Source organism: Acomys minous (genome assembly GCF_964271855.1).
Source record: "Acomys minous genome assembly, chromosome: 2".
Taxonomy (NCBI): Eukaryota; Metazoa; Chordata; class Mammalia; order Rodentia; family Muridae; genus Acomys; species Acomys minous.
The window spans coordinates 132,894,741-132,915,789 of NC_140484.1; the positions used below are offsets into that span (position 1 = coordinate 132,894,741).

The following is a 21,049-nucleotide window of genomic DNA, read 5'->3' on the forward strand; positions in this document are numbered from 1 at the left end:
CCTATGTGGCCAGTCACTTCCTGTCTGTAATATTAGGGATTTGGTTTAAACGACATCTAAACCCATTTCTGGTCATCATCTGACGTTATGAACACCTAAACATAAGGGCCACTCAATAGAGGATCACACCAACAGACACCAGGGAATTAAGATGGCTTTACAAGGAGGTAGCAGAAGTCCAAATAAGGAAACCTTGATTCCATTTCAAGTCTATCTGGATTTTGCAAGTCACTTCCTTCTGCTGGGCTCCAGTTTCCTCACCCACAAAATGGAGAGGACTTTACTTCTGGTAGTTATGAAACTCCAAGAAACAACGGAGGAGAATGGATATATGGTGACGTTGAGCAAGGCATTACGTTTAGAAAGATACAGCAAGTGGGTGAAATGCAGAACTGAGGAAGGCAAAGCAACACTCAGGAATTAACACCTATGAAACACCTTCGCGCGACCCAACCCCACCCACGCCTAGCAGCGGTCATTCCACCTTGGTTCCGGCTCCGCCTCCGGTCCCACCTTCTTTTCCCTCCTCCCTCCTCCAATCGCGGTGCGTCGCGCCACACTTCCTATGGCCGCCGAGACCCTACACCTTCCCCCCCCCCCCCGCCGCCGCCCCCCTCCCGAACGAAGAACACGCGCGCTCTCGCGCAGCCACCTCACTCAGAGTCAGCCTGCGGGTCCGCGTTTTCTAATTGGCTCGGCTAGTCAGGGACGCAAGCGTTCATTTCCCTCCACCCCCCCCCCCTCCCCCCGGAACTCCGTCCCGCCTCCTCCTGGCTTCTCCAGAAGCTAGTCGAAACCTGATCGGCCCCTTTCTCCGCGGCACGGGAGGAGCCGGGAGAGCTGGAGAAACCAGGAAGGCACTGGCGGTGGCGCGCACGCGCACGCGCACGCGCACGCACGGAGGCACGCAGGCACGCACGCCCGAGGCCCGCGGGGCGGCAGGCTCGCGCCCGGGACTCGCCCCGCAGCGCGCCAGAGGCTCGCGCACTTGAGCGGGTTGGGCTGCAGCGGCGGCGGCGGCGGCTGCGGTGGGAGCCCGAGCGCTGCGCGTGCTAGGTCCCAGACGCGTCTGCGGCGCTCGCCCCGCCACCCTCCTCCTCTCTCACCTCAGTCTCCGCGCCGCGTTCTGAGGGAAGGAACGGCGCTGGGCTAGCGAAGCCCGAGCGCACCCCTGGCTGCCTCCGACACCGCCCTGCGTCCCCTCGCGGCCGCGGGCCTCCGGTGCTAGGCGACTCTGCGGGGAGGCGACGGCGACGGCTGCCGGTCGGTGGAGACGAGCTCTCCGTTCAGCCTCGCCCCTCTCTGCCCGGCCCTGAAGGGGCCGAGAGGACTCGGCGGCGGCCCTTCCGCTCGGCCCTCTCCGTCAGCCGGTTGGAGCTGCAGCGATCTGGAAGAGGTCTCTGGACTGAAGCGGCAGCGGCGGCTCCATCATGTCCGCGGGCGGAGACTTCGGGAATCCGCTGAGGAAATTCAAACTGGTGTTCCTGGGGGAGCAGAGCGGTGAGTGCGCCGCTCCCCCGCTCCTGGCAGCGGGCCGCGGCTTCCCCGCACCGCCCCCAGTGCGGCCCTTCTGGCCGCTCAGGCTCCCCGCCGGCCCCACTCCCGGTCGTCACCCCCCCCCCCCGCCACCTCCGCCCTTCCCCGGGGTCCCCTGGCTCCTCCTCGCTAGGATCCATCGGGCTTTTAGTTTAGATCCCCCGGTTCTCCGTCCGGACTCCGCCGCCCGCAGCCGGGCCCTCTCTGGCTGCTCCGGCCTCGCCAGCCTTCACCCCGCCCAGCCTCCTGTCCATCCCTTTCTTTCTCAGCTCTACGTGGTCTCCTTCACCCGGGCCGGCATTCTGGGGCCCCACCCTTATTCCTTGCTCTTTTTTCCGGTTCCCACTGGAACTGGGAGTGAGGTCCCACTCCTGGAAGACCCCCACCCCCACCCCCAACTCTGGGGTACGGGGCCCCCTCTTCAACCTTGCGTGGAGGAGGGTGGGATCTGGGCGTTGTTTTCCCCCGAGGCTTGGCTCCGAGTTGTACGCGTCTCCCTCTCGGAAGGTGGGAAGTGGTAGTCACAGAAAAAAAAAAAAAAAACACAAAACCAATTCTCGCTAGAATTAGTTAGGGTTAGAGAGTTAATATATTTCAACTGGAGGCAACTTGAAAAGAGGTGGCATTGGCAGTGACAATTTTTGTCCCTTGGGTTGAGACTGGCTGGAAAACCTTATTTTCTTTTGATTTTCATCACTGACAATTCTTTTTGGTAATGTTGATGCCTTTTCGATCTGTGCCAGATGCTATGTCATGATCAGTTTACCTCGAATTTTTCTCATCTCATCTCACTTACCTTTTTTCTCCTTTCAACATGAAACATCCTTTGAGTATCTTCATGATGATACAAGCAAGGGTTAAAGGGTGAAATGTTAATTATTATTTTCTTCTTGAGTATTTTCCAATTACATATTTAAATGTATGTGAGAGAAGGCTTAGAATAGTAAACATCTTTGTTTTGTAGGATTGCCTTTTGGTAAAAGGGTAGTAATAGATCCATCATCTCTAAATTAGATTAAAGTACCATTTGAGCTAACTGATTTTTTTTTAATATGTATACCTAATATGTCATAGGGTATTGTGAGTGAAATTGTAATTTGTCATTTACCTGATCAAGGTTCTGCACTCGCTATACTTCCTAATACACGTCCTAATTTTGTGACAGTTGTCACAAAGATTACTTGTGCCAACAGTTTTATTTTGTTATACAAACTGAACAGTAATTCAGAGATCTGAGTTACTTCCCTCCACCCCCACCCCCACCCCCCATTTTTCTTGACCATCATTAAAAGTAAGACAGCTGGAGATTAGTTCCAAATAATCAAAATTGAATACTAGGTATCTTAGAAGAGGTTATGAATTACATTATTTTGAGTGGAAAGCGTATAACTGATAATATATTCTTAGCTTTTATTACTAGCTTGAACTATTTATACCAATTTCGAACTTTATAGCAGGTTAACACTGGTTGCAATTTTGCCTTCAGCAGGACCTAGGAAATAATTTGTCTTCTTATATGTTTAGGTTTGTAACCTTGTAGGATGGAAAGATTCTGTCTCCCTCTTGTTTGCTTATGGGTATTTCTTTAAGTATAAACATTTCCAGGCCAGCAAGTTGGCTCAGTGAGTAGAACAGGCACTCACCAAGTTTAAAATGCAGTCACCAGGTCCCATACAGTAGAAGGGGAGAGCCAACTCCCAGAAGTTGTGCTCTGATCTCATGAACACCCACCTACAATAAATAAATACATAAATGTAATAATGAAATTTTAAAAAATAAAAAAAAGATTTTCCTTAGGTGAGTAACTTGATGAAAACCTATGAATTTGATCCTGATCCAGTTAGTGTTACATGACAGTTTCAGGACTTTTCCAATGAAATAAAGTTCATTGGTCATTATTAATAAACAGGATTAAACTGTACAGTCTGTAGAGATTGGTGGTTACCTTGTGGTACCGGACTATTTAGTTGGCATGAAGATCCGTTGATCTTTCTGTTGAAATTCTTAGCATGAGTAGAGATCTCAACTTAGAACTATGTACAGGTTTCCTTTTAATTTCTTGAGTGTTTGTGTTGTAAATTATATTAGAGTTTTATGACTTGTCATTTCCTTTTCATTAGTTTATTTATTTGGGGGTGGAGGGTCAAGACAGGGTTTCTCTGTGCTATCTTGGCTATCCTGGACTCACTTTGTAGACCCAAAGTGGCTTCTGCTGTAACTTCATTTAATAGATTTCTGTCCTTTTATGTTTTTAACATTTTGGTTTTGATTTTTTTTGTTTTTGCTTGTTGTTTTTTTTTCAAGACAGGGTTTCTCTGTGTAGCCTTGGCTGTCCTAGACTTCATTTTGTAGACCAGGCTGGCCTCGAACTCATATCAATCTGCCTGCTTCTCTCTCCCGAGTGCTGGGATAAAGGTGTGTGCCACCATGCCCTGCTCATTACTTTTTTTTTTTTAAGATGTATTTATTATTTGTACATTATTCTCTCCAAATATGTGCCTGCACTCCAGAAGAGGGCACCAGATCTCATTATAGATGGTTGTGAACCACCAGTTTCTGAGTGCTGGGATTTCAGGGGTGAGCTACTGTACTTGTTTTTCTTCTCTTTTTCTTTCTTTTTCCCCCTATTTCAAAATGAATTTCCTTTTGAAGCAGTCTCATGTGGTGAGGCTGGCCATGAGCTAGGTCTATATAGGCTTGACTTGAATGACGTTCCTGCCTCCACCCCAGTGCTGGGATTACAGGTGTTGGCCTCTGTGTTTGGTTTATGTGGTGATAGGTGCTATAAGATCCTCTTGCATCAGCCTCTCAGGCTCTGTGACTTCTCTCTTTAGAAAATTATCAACTATTCCTTTCCAGCCTTTCCAGTGGGAATTAAAGAATGCCTTGTTAGATTTATCTATGTATGTAGTAGTAGTTTTACAGAAAATGGATAAGATAGTAACAGGATGCCTGTGCATCCTGCATCCTGTTTCCAACTAGTACCTTACTAATTTAAGGTGCATCTGTTAAAATTATTGGCCCAGTATTGATTTCTTATTATTAACTAAAATTCATTGTTTATTTGGATTTCCTTAGTTTTAAAAACATAATGTTCTTTTTCTGTTTCAGCTTTCCTTTCGGAATACCACATTACATTAAGTTATATCTTCCTACATTTCACTTGCTTACTTTAGGATTATGTTTGCATGCTTTTTGGTCTTTGGAACTGTGAGGTTAATTATCTTTTGAGGTCATCATATTGCTAAGTAATGCCATCCAATAGTTTTGACACTGAAAGATTGATTTGTGTTTTCACCATCAGTGTCTGTAGTTTTTTTATGCATTAGCAAAGGACTGAAGAATCTATGTTACATTGAGGTAACTTGCAATGAATTATTTATTTTTAGGTCTGTTAGAATTCCACAATTCAGTTTTTAAAGACTGTAGTCTTTGGCATAGTCTTGTTTCCTTAATAGCATTTACCACATTTATAATATTTTATGTGTTTGTTTTGTCTGTTTTCCAGGGCAGAACAGAATCCAAGTTTCAGAAGATAAAAATTATCATCTTTTTATGTTCATTGATTCCTCTATTGCCTAACATAGAACCAGTCTCATGGTAGCTGCTCAGAAATATTTGTTGACAGAACAATAGTTAAATGTAATAGTAGCCAAAGCTAATAGTCTATTTTTTTTTTGTTATGGTTAAAATTTACATTTTCCCCTTGTGCAATTAATTTAGTAATTACATTATATTCTTACATTATTTGATTATGTATATTGTTCTGGATGCTGGATTTTTGGATAGAGGAACTAGTAATTTAGAGGCTTTACCATTTCGCTAAAAATACTCTTTTACCTGCATATTATACTTTTTTCTTTCTTTTTTTTTTTAAGATTTATTTACTTATTACATACAGTATTTTGCCCGCATGTATGCCTGCATGCCAGAAGAAGGTACCAAATCTCACTATAGATGGTTCTGAGCCACCATGTGGTTGCTGGGAATTGAACTCAGGACCTCTGGAAGAGCAGTCAGTGCTCTTAACCAGAGAGCCATCTCTCCAGCCCTCTTTTTTCTTTAAACAGGGTTGTTTTTGTTTTTTGGGGGTTTTTTGCTGTTAGTATAATATAAAAAAGTATGGCAAATAGACAGATAATGTAGTCATGTGATTTTTATTTAGCCTTTCAAATGAAAGATACCGTACTCTGTAATGAAGACAAATTGTTCAGTATTTGGTATATCTAGTTAATGGCACGAATCTTGGCAATCTTATTTTCTCTTTATTTTAGTAGTAGACAGTAAAGAAATGTTAACCTACATAAGTCCTAAAGTCTCCTTCAGGAGACTCTTTTGCTATTACCAGGCTATTGTCTGGAAATCCAGAGGGACTTTTAGGAATGTCATTAAGTGGTTTACAATGGATTTTACTGCAAATGTAGTTGATATTGATTATTAGGAAACATGATGGCAAAGAGGCATGCACACTTAATCCTATTTTTTTACTTGGTATTATCTTTTTTCTGTTCACAGTATACCTAATAGAGAAAAGATGTCAGAAATGAGTAATTTTGAACACTATAGTTGTGTAGTATAGGTCACTCTGCTGTATTGGGTATTATGCTTTTTTTTTCCCTGTAAATTCCTTATGGATAAAGTCTATTAAACCACTTAAAATTTTTCAGTAAACTGTTTAATTGTTTACTAAATGTTGTATTTACAAGACTCTTAAATAAAATTTACATTTAATTAGTCTTCATAATAGCACTATATATAAGTCCTGCTTATTATTTTTATAGATAAGGAAGCTGAAACAAAAAAATGTTGAGTAACTTGCCAAAGGTCAGTGGCTAGTACAAACGTTAAGAATTTGAACTTTGTGCTCTTAATCACTACCAAGTTTTAAGGTTTAAATATAAGATGCAGAAAATACTTTCTTTGAGTCTCTTAATTTGCAAAATGAAGCTGCAAGAAGGACAAAATGGCCTGATATTATCTAATCCAGTAGCTCTCAAACTGATCTACTGATCCCTAGAGATCTCACAAGACCCTGTGGGGGGCATGTGGGGGGCTGGAGCATAAATCCTATATGGATCTAGAATATTAACATGTTACATGCTTTTTCACTCTTATTACCTTATAAGTATCTAGGGTAGTTTCCCAGAGCCTACCTGGCCTGTGAGACTGCTGTAAGAATATAGCTGTCCTCTAGTCAGTTAAACATTCAGGAGCTTTGCAACTTATGTAAAACACTGCCACTCTCACTAAAGTTTTGTTTGTAGCAGTTTTCATAAAAATTACATTAACATGCAATGAGATAGATATATTACTATTTTAGATAAATTAAGTACTTTAGCTTTTCATAGATAGATTTCAGCATAGTAAATACTGATATAATCTCCATAAACGGAATTCTTTAATATCCTCAACAATTTGTAGAACTGCTAATCCAACCACAAATGATGGTATTTTCCTGTAATCTCAGTACTCAGTAGGTAGAGTAAGAGGTTCAGGAATTCCAGGCTCTCCTCTCATCCACTGAGCCATCTTGCTAGCCCTACCTTATTTATGCCAAGGTTTCTTGCTGAACCTAAAGTTTACCAATTCATCTAGACATCTCTGTGTCTGAAATGCTGGCATTGTAGGTATACATGGTAACCCTGCCTTTTCTCTCTTTCTCTCTCCTTTTGGTTTTTGGAGACAGGGTCTCTCTGTGTAGCCTTGGCTGTCCTAGACTTGCTTTGTAGACCAGGCTGGTCTTGAACACACAGTGATCCGCCTGCCTCTGCCTCCTGAGTGCTGGGATTAAAGGCTTGCACTACCACGCCCGGCTTCTTTTTCTCTTTTAAGGTCCAATTCTCACAATTGCTCTACTGCCTAAGCCATTTCCCCAGTTCCTACATTACTACTTCCTGGAGTTTGGAATGTAATCCCAGCTTGGGAGGTTGAGACAAGAAGATTGCTGTGAGTTTGAGGAAAACATGGGTTATATAATGAATCAAAGCTAAGCAGAATTGTATAGTGAGACTCTCAAAAAAAGGCATGGAACTGAAGAGATACCTCACCATTTAGAAGCATTTGTCTTGCAGAGAGCCCAGCCTTGGTTCCAAGCCTGAGTCACAACCATCTATAACTGAAGGTTCAGGGGAGTCAGTGCCTTCTGGGCACTGGTTATGCACATGGTCCACATACATGCAGGTGAAACGAACATACACATAAATTAAATCTAAAAAAATGTTTAGGGGGAAAAAGCACCAAAAAGGTCTGGGTGTGGTGGTGTGCTTTTTTTTAATCCTAGTAGAAAGTGAAGGAGTGGAGAAACATTTCATTGATAGAGTTCTTGCCTAGCATGTACGAGGACTTGCAACTTAAACTCTATTCCAAGTACCTGTGAGGGGATGGCAAGTAACAGTAAAAAAACTATTTCTAGCTGGGTGTGGTGGCGCGTGCCTTTAATCTCAGCCCTCAGGAGGCAGAGGCAGGCAGATCTGTGAGCTCGAGGCTGGCCTGGCCTAGCACAAAAATCCTGTCTTGAAAAACAAACAAACAAAAGGTTTCTGTTTATCTCTTTATGGTTTTTTGGGGAGGTGGGCGGTGGGATTCTAAACATGGTTTCTCTGTGTAGCCATGGCTGTCCTGGACTGGATTTGTAGACTAAGCTGGCCTTGAACTCACAGGGATCTGCCTGCCTCTGCCTCCCTGATTGCTAGGATTACAAACCTGTGCCACTGCACCCGGCTCTTTTTCTTTTTTTAAGGGCGTGTGAGTGTGCATATGTGGGTGAATGCATGCATTTACTATGGCCCACTGAGATCAAAAGAGGACATTGGATCCCACTTAACTGGGGTTAAGAGACAGTTGTGGGCTGCCGTGTGGGTGCTGTGACTTGAACCTAGGTCCTCTGGAAGAGGAGCAAGGGCTCTTAACTGCTCCGCCATCTCTCTAGCCCATGTGTGTATGCATTTGTATATGGTCAGCCTCAGGTGTTCCTCCTCAGGAGGCATCCACCTTATTCTTAGTTTTTCATTGGAACTTGGAATTTGTCAGTTTGGCTAGCTGGCCAGCCAGTAAACGCTAGGGATTCACTGGTCTCTTTTCCTTCCCATCCCTGGGATAACGAACATACCCAGCCTTTTCCACTAGTGCTGAGGCGTGAACTCAGAACATCATGCTTACATAGCAATTATTCCCCACCCCATCTCCCAAGGCAAGGTCTCAAGTAGGCCAGATGGCCTCAAAAAAGAAAGAAAAAATTAAGGACTAAAAAGTTGCCTCAATAGTTAAGAACACTTGCTGTTCTTTTTAGCCCCTAATTTTCTTTTGAAAAAGACAGGAACAGGCAGGCATGGTAATACACTGCTGTAATCCCAGCATTTCAGAGGTTGAGGCAGGTGAGTCAGGCCAGCCTTGTCTACATAGTGAATTTGGGTAGCAGCAAGCACCTTTAAATTATGTTTTTAATTGGAGATGAGAACTCACTGTGTAGCACTGTTTGACCTGGAACTTGCTATGTGTGCTGGGCTGCCCTCGAATTACAGAAATCTGCCTACCTCTGCATTTTTTAGTACTGAGATTAAAGACAGGCCCCACCATGTATGAATAATTTGCTTGCATGTATATTTTGCAAAACCTTAGGCATGCCTGGTGTCCTCAGAGGTCAGAAGAGTGACGAATCCCCTGGAACTAGAGTTAGAGACAGTTGGGAGTTAGGGACAGTGTAGGTAGTAGGAACCAAACCTTTTGGGTTCTTGGGAAAAGCAGCACGTGCTCTAAACCCCACTTACTGAACCATCTCTCCAGCCACATAGGTTTTTGTAAATTCATTTCTCTTTTATCTATATCCTGTCTGAAGTCCTCAAAATATTAGTGATTTTTTGGCTAAATTTTTTTTAAAGATTTATTTATTATAGATGGTTGTGAGCCACCATGGGGTTGCTGAGAATTGAACTCAAGACTGCTGGAGGAGCAGTCAGTGCCCTTAACCTCGGAGCCATCTCTCCAGCCCCTAAATTTTTAAGTTTTTTATCTCCTCTACAGATAATATGGGATTTTACTTGTAGACTCATTTGAGTTGTGGGCGGGTTTTGGGGGGGGCAGCGGTTTTTTGTTTTGTTTTTTAACCTTTCTGGAAAGTATGTAATCCTGGTTAACATTGTTTTGTTTTGTTTTTCCCCTGTGTGTGTTGTGAGTATATATGTGTTTGTATGTATGTGAGTGCTTGTGTGTGAAGATCAGAAGATAACGTTAGGGCTTGTGCCCCCTGTTTCTCGTTGACTTGGCACCTATTGGTTAGGCTAGGCTAGCTGACAGGCCAGGGAGCCCCAGGAACCACTTGCCTCTTCCTTCCCAGTGCTGAGATTATAAGCAGATGCCGGCATGGCTAGCCCCTCTCCCCCTTTGAACTTTCTTTTTTGATCAAACTTGGATCCTCTTGCTTGGCTTGTATAAGCACCTACTGACCGAGCTCTCTCCCCAGTCCACTATTGTCATTGTTGGTTTAGGGAGGTAGCTGGAGGAGATAGGGTCTCACTATTGTGCCATGTTGATCATTGAACCAAGGACTTTATATATGCAACTTAGGCAAACACTTCCCTAGCTGTGCTTTATCCTTGGCCCCAGTAAATGGCTTTCTTTCTCTGTGTTTTTATCTGTCTCCCCATGTACACAACCTCCTTTCTCTATATAGCACAGGCTGATCTGGAACTTGGGATATTTCTGCCTTAGTCTCCTGAATACTATGACTATAAGTGTGAGCTATGCCTGGGTTATGAATTTATTGTTCATAACCATACTTTTAGCTTATTTTATAGTGAATTAGCAGCATTCAAGAATTTTTAATAATTAAAAGTAGTGAATAACATAAAATGGAAATGTAATTCAATGTGGCCACATTGGGATGAGGGTCATAGAGATCACTGACTCCCCTAAATCCATCTAGCAAGTGACTTTTACCTTACTCAGTACCAGGATGTCTTTGGAGTTGTATATATGAAAGACACATGAAAAGAAAAGCCAAAATAAAAATAAAGCAAGATTGAGGAAATTTAACCTAGGAGGAGAAATCTCCTAAGTGTCTAGAGTCAGTTTACAGTCAGTGACTCATTGAAGAAAATGGTGCCTTTTAAGAAAGACCACTGGGGCTGGGCATGGTGGTGCTAGCCTTTAATCCCAGCACTTAGGAGGCAGAGAAGGATAGATCTTTTGAGTTTGAGGTCAGTTGGGGCTACAAGAGTAAGTTCCAGTGCATCCAGGTCTACACAGAGAAACTCTCAAAAAAACCAAACCAAAACAAAATGGGCAGTTGAGTTAATAAGAATCAATTAGTGATTTTTTTTTTAAAGAAAACAGTTTCAGTAGAGTTTTGGGGAGTTGGGGCTTCACAAGTGTGTTGGCTAGTTTTTTGGCAACTTGATACAAGTTGAGAGGAGGGAATCTTGATTGAGAAAACACCTCTATTGGATAGGGCTATAGACAAACCTTTTGGGCTTTTTTTTTTTTTTTAATGATGTGGGAGAGCATAGCCCCCCATGGGTAGTGCTGCCCCTGAGCAGGTAGTCCTGAGCTGTATAAGAAAGGTAGCAAAGCATGGGAGCGTGCAGTATGCATGTTCTTCCATGGATGTTTCTTCAGTTCCTTCTTCCACAATGGACTGTGATGTGGAAGTGTAACCCTTTTCTCCCTAAATTGCTTATGGTCATGGTGCTTATCACAGCAATAGAAACCCTATGACAGTAAGTATGATGGATTGAAAAATTAAAGCCAGGGATTGGAGAGACGGCTCAGTGGTGAAGAATACTGGCTGTTCTCCCAGGTCTTGGTTCTGTTCCTAGCACCCAGATTGCAGCTCACAATCACCTGTAACTTCAGTTCCAGGGGATCCAACATCCTCCTCTGGATTCTTTTGGCGTGGCATACATGTAGGCAAAACACTCATACACATAAAGTAATATTTTTTAATAAAATTAAATGAAAATTAAAGACTGTCTTGGCTGCCCATACCTGCAATTTCCACACTCAAAAACTTGAGGCCAGCCTGGTCTACAGTGTGATATCCTGTGGATATTATTACTACTGCTGCTGCTGCTGCTACTACTACTATTATTAATTTGTGGTTTAATCATATGTTTTTACATTCTTTATATATCTTCTCTTAGTGCTGGAGAGATGGCTCAGTGGTTAAGAGCACACTGGTTGCTCATCCAAGGAAGCCAGGTTCAATTCCTAGTACCTACATGGCAGCTCATAACTGTCTGTAACCCTAGTTCCCAGGCATCAGACACCCTCACAAAGACCAGTGCAGGCAAAACACCAATGCACATAGAGATTTTAAAGGTTTAAAAATACATTTTTCTTTTTAATTATGAGAAATTTCTAATATATAAAGTACAGAGAATATCACAAACTACTAATGTACCCACATGATATACCCCCCAAGTCTGGTTTTTTTTTATTCATTTAAAAGCTATATCTACTTATTGTTTATGTATGTGCCTGCACTCACACATGGTATGGTGATTGTGGCAGTCAGAAGATACTTGTAGGGTCTTTCTCTTTCTACCATGTAGGTTCTGGTGATCAAACTCAGGTTATTAGACTTGGTGATAAACACCTTAACATGCTGAGCCATCTTGCACTCTCTCTCCCTTTGTTTTGGAGACGGACTTATGCTGTAGCTTAGCCTAGTTTTGAGCCCATAGCACGTTAACCTCCCAAGTGTTGGGATTAGAGGCATGAACTACCATTCCTGGCTTAAAGTGGGTCATTTTAAAACAGTTTATTGGTGTGGTTCCTAAAAGATTGAAGACATCATTGAGATATTCTTGACATTTGTGTATACATATGGTTGTTCACAGAAACCTTCCTTTTAGTGATACTTTTTATGTATTTTTGATTTTAAAAATGTACTATTTTGAGTTCTGATTTCTGTAGATTAGTGGTGCCCAGTTGAACTCTGAAGTGTGAGAACTGTTCTGTATTTGTGCTGTGTAGTATAACAATGCTATGATTGGGGACTTTATTTTTACATTTACTTTAACTTCAGTAACTTGTCCAGTTAGTAAACTTTTTTCCTGGTCTAACTCTTCTATTAAAATTAAAGAATATCTCTTCAGAAATACATGTATGCACTCTTTGGGGGGGAAATCTATAGTATAATTGAGGCTGAAGAGATTGGAGAGATGGCTCAATGTCTAAGAGCATTGACTGCTGGTCAGGAAGACCAGGGCTCCGTCTCATTACCCACACAGTGGTTCACAACCATCTGTAACTCCAGTTCCAGGAGATACCATGCTTTCTGGCCTCTGAGGGCACCGTACATACACACAGTGCAAGCTAAACACTCATATACAGAAAAGAACAACATAGATCTTTATATTTTTATGGTATACATAACACTTGTAATTACAGCATTTCAGAGGCTGAAGCATGAGGATTTCAAGTTAAGTGCCTGCTTGGACTGAGATAATATTGGGGTATGATCCTAATGCAGTGTGATTGATAGCCTAATAAAGGGGAAACTTAACCACATTTATACTGAGTGGGGAACACCAAATGCTCAAGATCATGTTGAAACTCTGTACACCAAAGAATGCCAAGGATTGGCAGAAAACCAGCAGAAGCTGTGGAAAAGGATTAGAGCAGACTTGCCCGTAGAAGGAACCAAGTCTCCAGAAGTGTGAGAGAATTAATTTCTGTTGTTTAAGCTACTCATATTTTACTATGGCATCTTTAACAAGTTACAATGTATAATATTTTGCAACAAACATAAAATCCATCTAGCACTTCCTGACAACTGTAATGGTAAATATTTATCTTTACTGTAAAACTACTAACATTTAAAAAATTACTGTCATTTTATGTGTATAGATGTTTTATCTACATGTATGTCTGTGCACCATTTATGTCTCTGGTGCCCATGGAGGCCAGAAGAGTGTGTCGCATCCTCTGGGACAGTTTTGAGTTGTCACATGAGTGGCTGGGAATAAAACTAAGGTCAGCTGTGAGCTACCATGTGGATTCTTCTAATCAAACTAGGGTCCTCTGGAAGAGCAGTCAGTGCTCTTAGCTGCTGTATCCAACTTCACTACTAATTTTTTGTTTTAAATTAAATCTAGTTTTGTTCTTATTTCCGGGTACTACTAATGTTCGCTTACTTACTACATACCATGTTCTGTTGTGAATGCCTTACAGTTATAATTCACGATCCACTTATTCCTTAAAGCTCAGAGCTTTTCTGAGTGATTGACTTTTGGACTGGAACATGGCTGTTCCTGGAGTTGCTGATGATGGCAAAATGTGAGAAGCTGCTTAAAAGAGGAAGGGAGCATGTTGAGAGAGGGGGCAGAAGTGAAGTAGCAGAGCACTTGCTGAATATGTGCAAGGCCTTGGGTTTGATCTCAGCATTACAAAACAAAACTAGATCCATTCTGAAAAAGTTCTCAATGGAGAAAGCTGGAGTACTTTCAGCAACAGAATAATTGTTGATTAGTTCTGAACCTACAGAATTAAAGTATTTATGAGTCAATATTATTGTAAATATTTAAGTAAAGGGGAAAAGAAAGTTTTATAAAAGAATCCCAAATAGGGAACGGTGAGATGGCTCAGTGGTCAAGAGCACTGGCTGCCCTTCCAAAGAACCAAGGTTTGACTCCTAGTACCCACATTTGCAGTTCCAGTCCCAGGGATCAAACACCCTCTTCTAGTCTCCAAAGCCACTGGATGCACATTGTACACTGACATACATGCAGTCAAAACATCCATACACAGAAACATAAACAAAAATTTTTCTGTTAGGACACTACAGTAATAATGGCTGTAGATAAGGTTCTAAGGTGGTTTTTTGTTTGTTTCTTTCCTTTTTTGTTTTTTGTTTTTGTTTTGTTGTTTGTTTTCAAGACAGGGTTTCTCTGTGTAGCCTTGACTGCTTTGGACTCTTTTGTAAACCAGGCTGGCCTCAAACTCAGAGTGATCTGCCTGCCTCTGCCTCCCAAGTGCTGGGATTACAGGTGTGTGTGCCACCACTGCCCAGCTTTTTTTGTTGTTGTTTTGTTGTTTTTTGTTTGTTTGTTTGTTTTTGTATTTTTGAGACAGGGTTTCTCTATATCCTGGACTGGCTTTGTAGACTAGGTTGGCCTTGAATTCACAGCAATGTGTCACAACTGTCCCGGCTTTCTTTTGATGAAAGTTGAAATTAGCTGGGTTATTTTAATCTCAGCACTCGGAAGCCAGAGGCAGAGGGTGGGGGTGGGGGGTAGCATCCATGCATATAAAAATAAAAAGAAAAGATGAAAATAATTTGTTCCTTTAATTTTTTAAAATTTAAGTAGTATATTTTCCTTCTGTAATTTTGTTACTGGTATGAAAAGGCTACAGATCAGTGTGTTAATTAGTATCTTCGACTTTTACTGAAAGTATCAGATCTAAGAGTTTTCTGATGATAGAGTCCATAGCATTTTAAACATAAAATCAGGTCATTGGTGAAAGGACTTTTACTTTTCCTATTTTTATCCTTTTTATTGTTTTTAGTTGGGTATATGTATGAGTGCAAGTGCCCACAGAGGCCAGAGGAGTTGCTTTGTTTGGTTTGGTTTTGGTTTGGTTTGTTGGCTGGTTTTTTTAAGACAGGGTTTCTCTGTATAGCCTTTGCTGTCCTGGAATCCCTTTGTAGACCAGACTAGTCTTGAAGTCACAGGATCTGCCTGCCTCTGCCTCCCTGAATGCTGAGATTAAAGGCTTGCGCCACTTCACCTGGCTTGCTTTGGTTTTTTGTTTGTTTTGCTTTGTTTTGTTTTGTTGAGACAGGGTTTCTCTGTGTACTCTTGGGTGTCCTGGAACTCATTATGTAGACCAGGTGGGCCTCAAACTCAAAGGCTCTGCTTCCCAAGTGCTGGGATTACAGGTGTGCACCACTACTGCCAGATGGTTTGGTTTTTTGTTTTTGTTTTTGTTTTGTTTTGTTTTTGGTTGGTTGGGGTTTTGTTTGTTTGTTGTTTGTTTAATTAAAAAACAAAACTAAAACCTGGACAGGGTGCACCCATAAAATTCCAGCACTGAGGAGGTAGAAATGGGAGAACCTCAGGACCTTGTTGGCCAGCCAGCATAGCCTTAAAGGCAAGTTCTAGTGCAGGTAGACCCTGCCTCAAGATATAAAGTGGGAGCTGGCTGTAATCCCAGCACTCGGGGAGGCAGAGGCAGGTGGATCTCTGTGAGTTCCAGGCCATCCTGATCACTAAGAGAGTCCAGGACCGCCAAGGCTACACAGAGAAACCCTGATCTCTGCTCCTTTTGGGAAGGGTGTAAGTCACAGGAAATAAGAGTTTTGGTCTCAAGAGGGATAGAGATGTTTGTTCAACTGCCTAGAGATCTTTATCTATTTCTAGACCCAGTTGTGTTCCATCGATCTGTTTTTCTGCCTTTGAGCCAGTATTCACTATCACATTGTCTGGACTCTGGTACTTTATTGAAGTCAAATTTAAAGTTGTTCACTGCTATCAGGATTATTCTAACTATTCTAAATTATTTGTACTTGTAAATAAACTTTAGAATTGATTTAGTAGTCTTTTCTTTTGTTTTTGTTTTTTGGTTTTTCGAGACAGGGTTTCTCTGTGTAGCCTTGACTAGCCTGGACTCACTTTGTAGACCAGGCTGGCCTTGAACTCACTTAGTAGTCTTTTCAAAAAGCAGTTATGACTGGGCTTGTGTTGTGTGTGATTTAGGGAGTCATTTAGCATTGATTCTTTGTTTTTTTAATTATTTATTTGATGTGTGCATATGGTTTGCCTACATGCATGTTTGTGCGTCAAGTTGGTGCCTGGTGCTCTCAGAATCCAGAAGAGAGAAACAGCCTGGAACTGGAGTCAGGTGCTGGGAATCGAACCTCCTCTGCAAGGGCAACCATCTCCTCAGCTATATAATATATCCTTCCATTTATTTAGGCGTGTTTGTTTATTTTGGTTCTTTGTTCTTTTTCTCTCAGAGTATTTTGTTGAGGTCTTACACACGCCGTTAAGGTTTCTTTATTTTTCTAGGCATGGTGGTGCACACCTTTAATCCCAGCACTAAGAAGGCAGAAGCAAGCAGATCTCTGAGTTCTGTGACAGCCTGGACTACAGAGGGAGTTCCAGGACAGCCAAGGCTACACAGAGAAACCCTGTCACAAAAAACATCAAAAAGATTATTTGGACCTGGAGAAATGATTCAGTGGTTAAGAACACTGGCTGCTCTTCCAGAACTCCCAGGTTCAATCCTAGCACCACATAACAATTCATAGTCCTTTGTGACTCCAGTTCAGAGGATTCAGTGCCTTCTTCTTGACTTTCTGGGCACATAGTACATGGGACATACGTGAAGATAACATACTTTACATATAAAGAATGTTTTAAAATTTCTGAGTAGAGCAAATGTTGTGGTGCATAATCATCATAGAACACCCGTACACATAAAATAGAATAAAATTAAATTGTGTGTGTGTACAAAAATATCAATCATTTTTTAAAGGAGAGGTGGGTTTTTTTGTTGTTTTTTTGTTTTTTTTGTTTTGTTTTGGTTTGTTTTGGTTTTGCAAGGGGGGGGTGGAGGCTGGGGTCTTATTCTAGCTCAAGCTAGCCTAGAACTCACTATGTGGTCCATACTGACTTGGATATTTTTCCTTTTGATGTTATTATATAAATTTAATTTTAAAAATTGTTTTATTTCTACCTTTATAAATTAATTATTTCTTGCATTTTGGCCTTATATTCTGAAAGGTATTTTTTTCCTTCAGCTTTTTCACATGGTATAGAAATGAAGAGGGTGGGCTGGAAAGATACCTCAGCAGTTAAGAGCGTTGGCTACTCTCCCAGATGTTCTGAGTTTAGTTCCCATCAACCACATGGTGGCTCACAACCACCTGTAATGGGATACGATTCCTCCTTCTGATGTGCATGAAGACCGAATGTTCATATACATAAGATACATGAACAAATAAAATAAAATAAAGAAATGCAGAAGTAAATATAGAAGTCAGCCTGGGCAGGGGTGGCGCATGCATTTAATCCCAGTATTTGGGAAGCAGAGGCAGGCAGATCTCTGAGTTCAAGGCCAGTCCAGGACAGCCAGGACAACATAGTGAGACTCTGTCTTGAACCCCGCTCTCCTTTCCCTGCCCTCCTCCAAAAAGAAGTCAAGGTCTAATCTTTAAAAGTTGTATTCAAATAAAAACTTAGGGCTGGAAAGATGTCTCAGAGGTTAAGAACACAACTGTTCTTGTAGAGGACCTGAGTTCTGTTCCCATTTCAGGCTGTTGACAATTACCAGTAACTCCAGTGTCTGGTAGATTCATGACCTCTGACCTTTTAGGCACCTGCACTTACATGCATATATCCCTTCTACACATGGACAGGTACTTACATATACACATAATTTAAGCTTAAATAAATATTTTTTAAAGATTTATTTATTTATTTATTATGCAGTGCTCAACCTGCATGTACACCTGCAGGCCAGAAGAGGGCCTCTTTATAGATGGTTGTGAGCCACAGTGTGGTTGCTGGGAAATGAACTCTGGACCTCTGGAAGAGCAGACAATGCTCTTAACCTCTGAGCCATCTCTCCAACCCAAAAGAAATATTTTTTTAAAAGAAAACAACTGATTTATAATTATATTAAAATGTCGATGACTGGGTATGGTTTTTTTTTTTTTTTTTTTAGTTTTTTGAGACAGGGTCTCTCTGTGTAGCCTTGGTTGTCCTGGACTCACTTTGTAGACCAGACTGGCCTCGAACTCACAGCGATCCACCCGCCTCTGCCTCCCGAGTGCTGGGATTAAAGGCGTGCGCCACCACACCCGGCCCTGGGTATGGTTTTTATCCTTGCCTAAATATTGACATTTGAGAAGCTTGTTAACCTGGTTTCTTTCTAACTCATAGAATGTGTTACTTTTTTTATTTTTTTTTTATTTTTTTTTTTGAGACAGATTCTCATTATGTAGCCCTAGTTAGTCTGGAACTCATATTGTCGACTAGGCTGGGCTTTAACTCACAGATCTACCTGGTTCTTACATTTGTTTTGTATTAGAGTCTATGTGAAGTGACTGGAGAAAAGCAAAATAATTAGATGTGGTTTTGTTCTTGGAGAATGTACTCATTAGTTAGGAAATTCCTGGTACTTCACTATTTCAGTCTGGTAGCTTTTTTTTTCCTTTAAAAAAAAATGTAGAGTTGAATTATAGCCAGACAGTGTTACATGCTTATAATCCTAGTTCCCCAGAGACCCAAGGCAAGAAAATGGCCACAAATTTGAGGCCAATCCAGGCTACATAGTGAGTTTAAGGCTAGCCTGGGCTAATAGCAAAAAATTAATATTGTAGGTCTTTGTAACCAGTCAAACAGAATATGCCAGATGGTAACTGATCTGAGCTTGAGATGAGTTTCAGAACAGCTTCGCATACCGTCCTTCTGGTCTTCAGCTTAGAGCCCTGAGAGCCGTGTCAGGACTGTTGGATAGCCCATGTCAGGACTGTTGTCTTTGCTGCTTTTCACGCCTATGGATTACATTTGATTGACTAACATTGAGCATGAGCTGCTATGAGGTTTGTTTTGTTTGTTTCCTCCTCCTGCTGGGCCCAAGCAATACCTGCTTTTGCTTTTGTGATTTTGAAACATCAACATGATTGTTTTGTTCCATCCTGTCTCTTCATTTTCCTCAATTTCTAGCTAAATACCTTTTGCCTGTGCCTTTAGTATGAAGAGATCTTTGAGAAAGTCCTGTCAGCAAACTTTGGATAAAACCATTGAATGTATTTTTCATTCAATTTAGTTGCAATTCTTTGAGCAGTGCCTGGGAACCTAATGCAAATTTCTTTCTTTTTTCTTACAGTTGGAAAGACATCCTTGATCACCAGATTCATGTATGACAGCTTTGACAACACCTATCAGGTATTTTGTTTTTGCCAATTTATTATCTCTTAATGTTAAAAAGAATGTTTACGGCATTTTTAAAAGTTTATTTATTCACATGAATGTATAAGTTGTTACATAAACACAAAATACAAATGATTTTGTCCATAGCCAGCCTTAGTTTGCTTCTTTCAAAGTCTATTGAAAAGTTATTTTTAGTCTCATCTTAGAGGGAATTAGAAGTGATATTAGTTTGTTTTTGTTTTTTATAGAGAATTCATCCAAGTCTTAGATTCCATTTTGGGAATTTATTTCAGGCTATGATGTCAGAGGATTCAGGCCATCATGACAGGAAAGTTACAGTGGACTAACTAGTTCCCGCCTCATCAATGGATCATAAGCAGGGAGGGACATGCCAGCACACAGCTATTTTTCCCCCCTTTTCCTCTTTTTTAAAAATTGGATTTACTCATTTTGTTTTATATGAGTGTTTTGGCTGCATGTAATTATGTGCACCATGTGCATGCTTTGTGCTGTGTGGGTCAGAAGAAGGCATTGAATCCCCAGAACTGGAGTTACGGATGGATGATTGTGTACCACCATGTGAATGCAAGGAATTGAACCTGCCTTCCTGCAAGAGAACGGCTCTTCACTGCTGAGCTGTCTCTTCATCCCCATGTCCCAGTTAATTTTAATTTATCTTCCTATTTAATTGTAAACTTCCTTAATGTTCACTTTTCTTTCTAGTTTTTGTCTTTTAAAAGTCCATTGTTTGGCACACTAGGGAGGCAGAAGGAGGCAGATCTTTGTGGGTTTGAGGCCAGCCTGGTCTACAAGTTGCAAAAAAACAATTAAAAAAAAAAAAGCCAGCCTGGTCTTCAAAGCAAGTCCAGGACAGCCAAGGCTACACAGAGAAACCCTGTCCTGAAAAACCAAACCAAACCAAAAACAGTCTTATTATTTAACCAGGCACACAGTATTTTACACTGTGTTTGGATCATAGGAGAAACTTATTGCTGAATGATAAAAAGAAATTTTTGTTTTTTTATTTGTTTGTTTTGGTTTGTCAAGGCAGGGTTTCTCTGTGTTGTTTCCTTACTTTAACACACTACTTCTATATTAGAAGAATTATGTCCTTTTGTCAATCATATTTGTAGGTCTCTGGCTTTCTGTGATACCAGAACAAGCCGTTATGTAGGAAGTTTAGGCACTGCTCTGTTTATAGCAACATAAAATTAATTTCATAAAATTGCTGTTGGGGCATATAACAGCCATTCTGGCTGGGGAACATTAAGATACTCAGATTGTCTTGTTCTCTATAAAATGAGAAAAATTGGTATGAGATAAGTTATCTTTCATGAATGAGGATGAGAGTTGATCACATAAAGGGCCTGAAGTAATTAGTCTCCAGCACGGAGTAAGTGCTTAGTACATGGAAACAGTTAACTTGGGCATGTTCATTCTCTTGGCTAAAGTGTGCTTACGTCTATATTTTTTTTGTATCTTAAACTGCTGGCTACCACCAAACTAGTACTTGCTAACTTTTTTGTTTGTTTTATAGGCAACAATTGGCATTGACTTCTTATCAAAAACAATGTACTTGGAGGATCGAACAGTGAGTAGTGTTTTCAGTGTGCAGTTTTCTGCAACACTCCAGG

General features: G+C 41.2%; 1 protein-coding gene across 2 annotated transcripts in view; it reads left to right on the top strand.

The window, feature by feature from the left end:
- Positions 1 to 801: 801 nt before the first annotated feature.
- RAB6A (RAB6A, member RAS oncogene family) overlaps positions 802 to 21,049 on the top strand; it is a 33,973-nt gene continuing 13,725 nt past the window's right edge. The window contains exons 1-3 of one of the 2 annotated variants that reach the window (XM_084774040.1): positions 802 to 1,500; positions 19,372 to 19,430; positions 20,953 to 21,006. In XM_084774040.1, coding sequence (XP_084630166.1) covers positions 1,431 to 1,500; positions 19,372 to 19,430; positions 20,953 to 21,006 — 183 coding nt within the window. In that variant the 5' untranslated portion in view covers positions 802 to 1,430. The remainder of the gene's footprint in view (positions 1,501 to 19,371; positions 19,431 to 20,952; positions 21,007 to 21,049) is intronic. The other variant, XM_084774039.1, reaches the window with a different exon arrangement.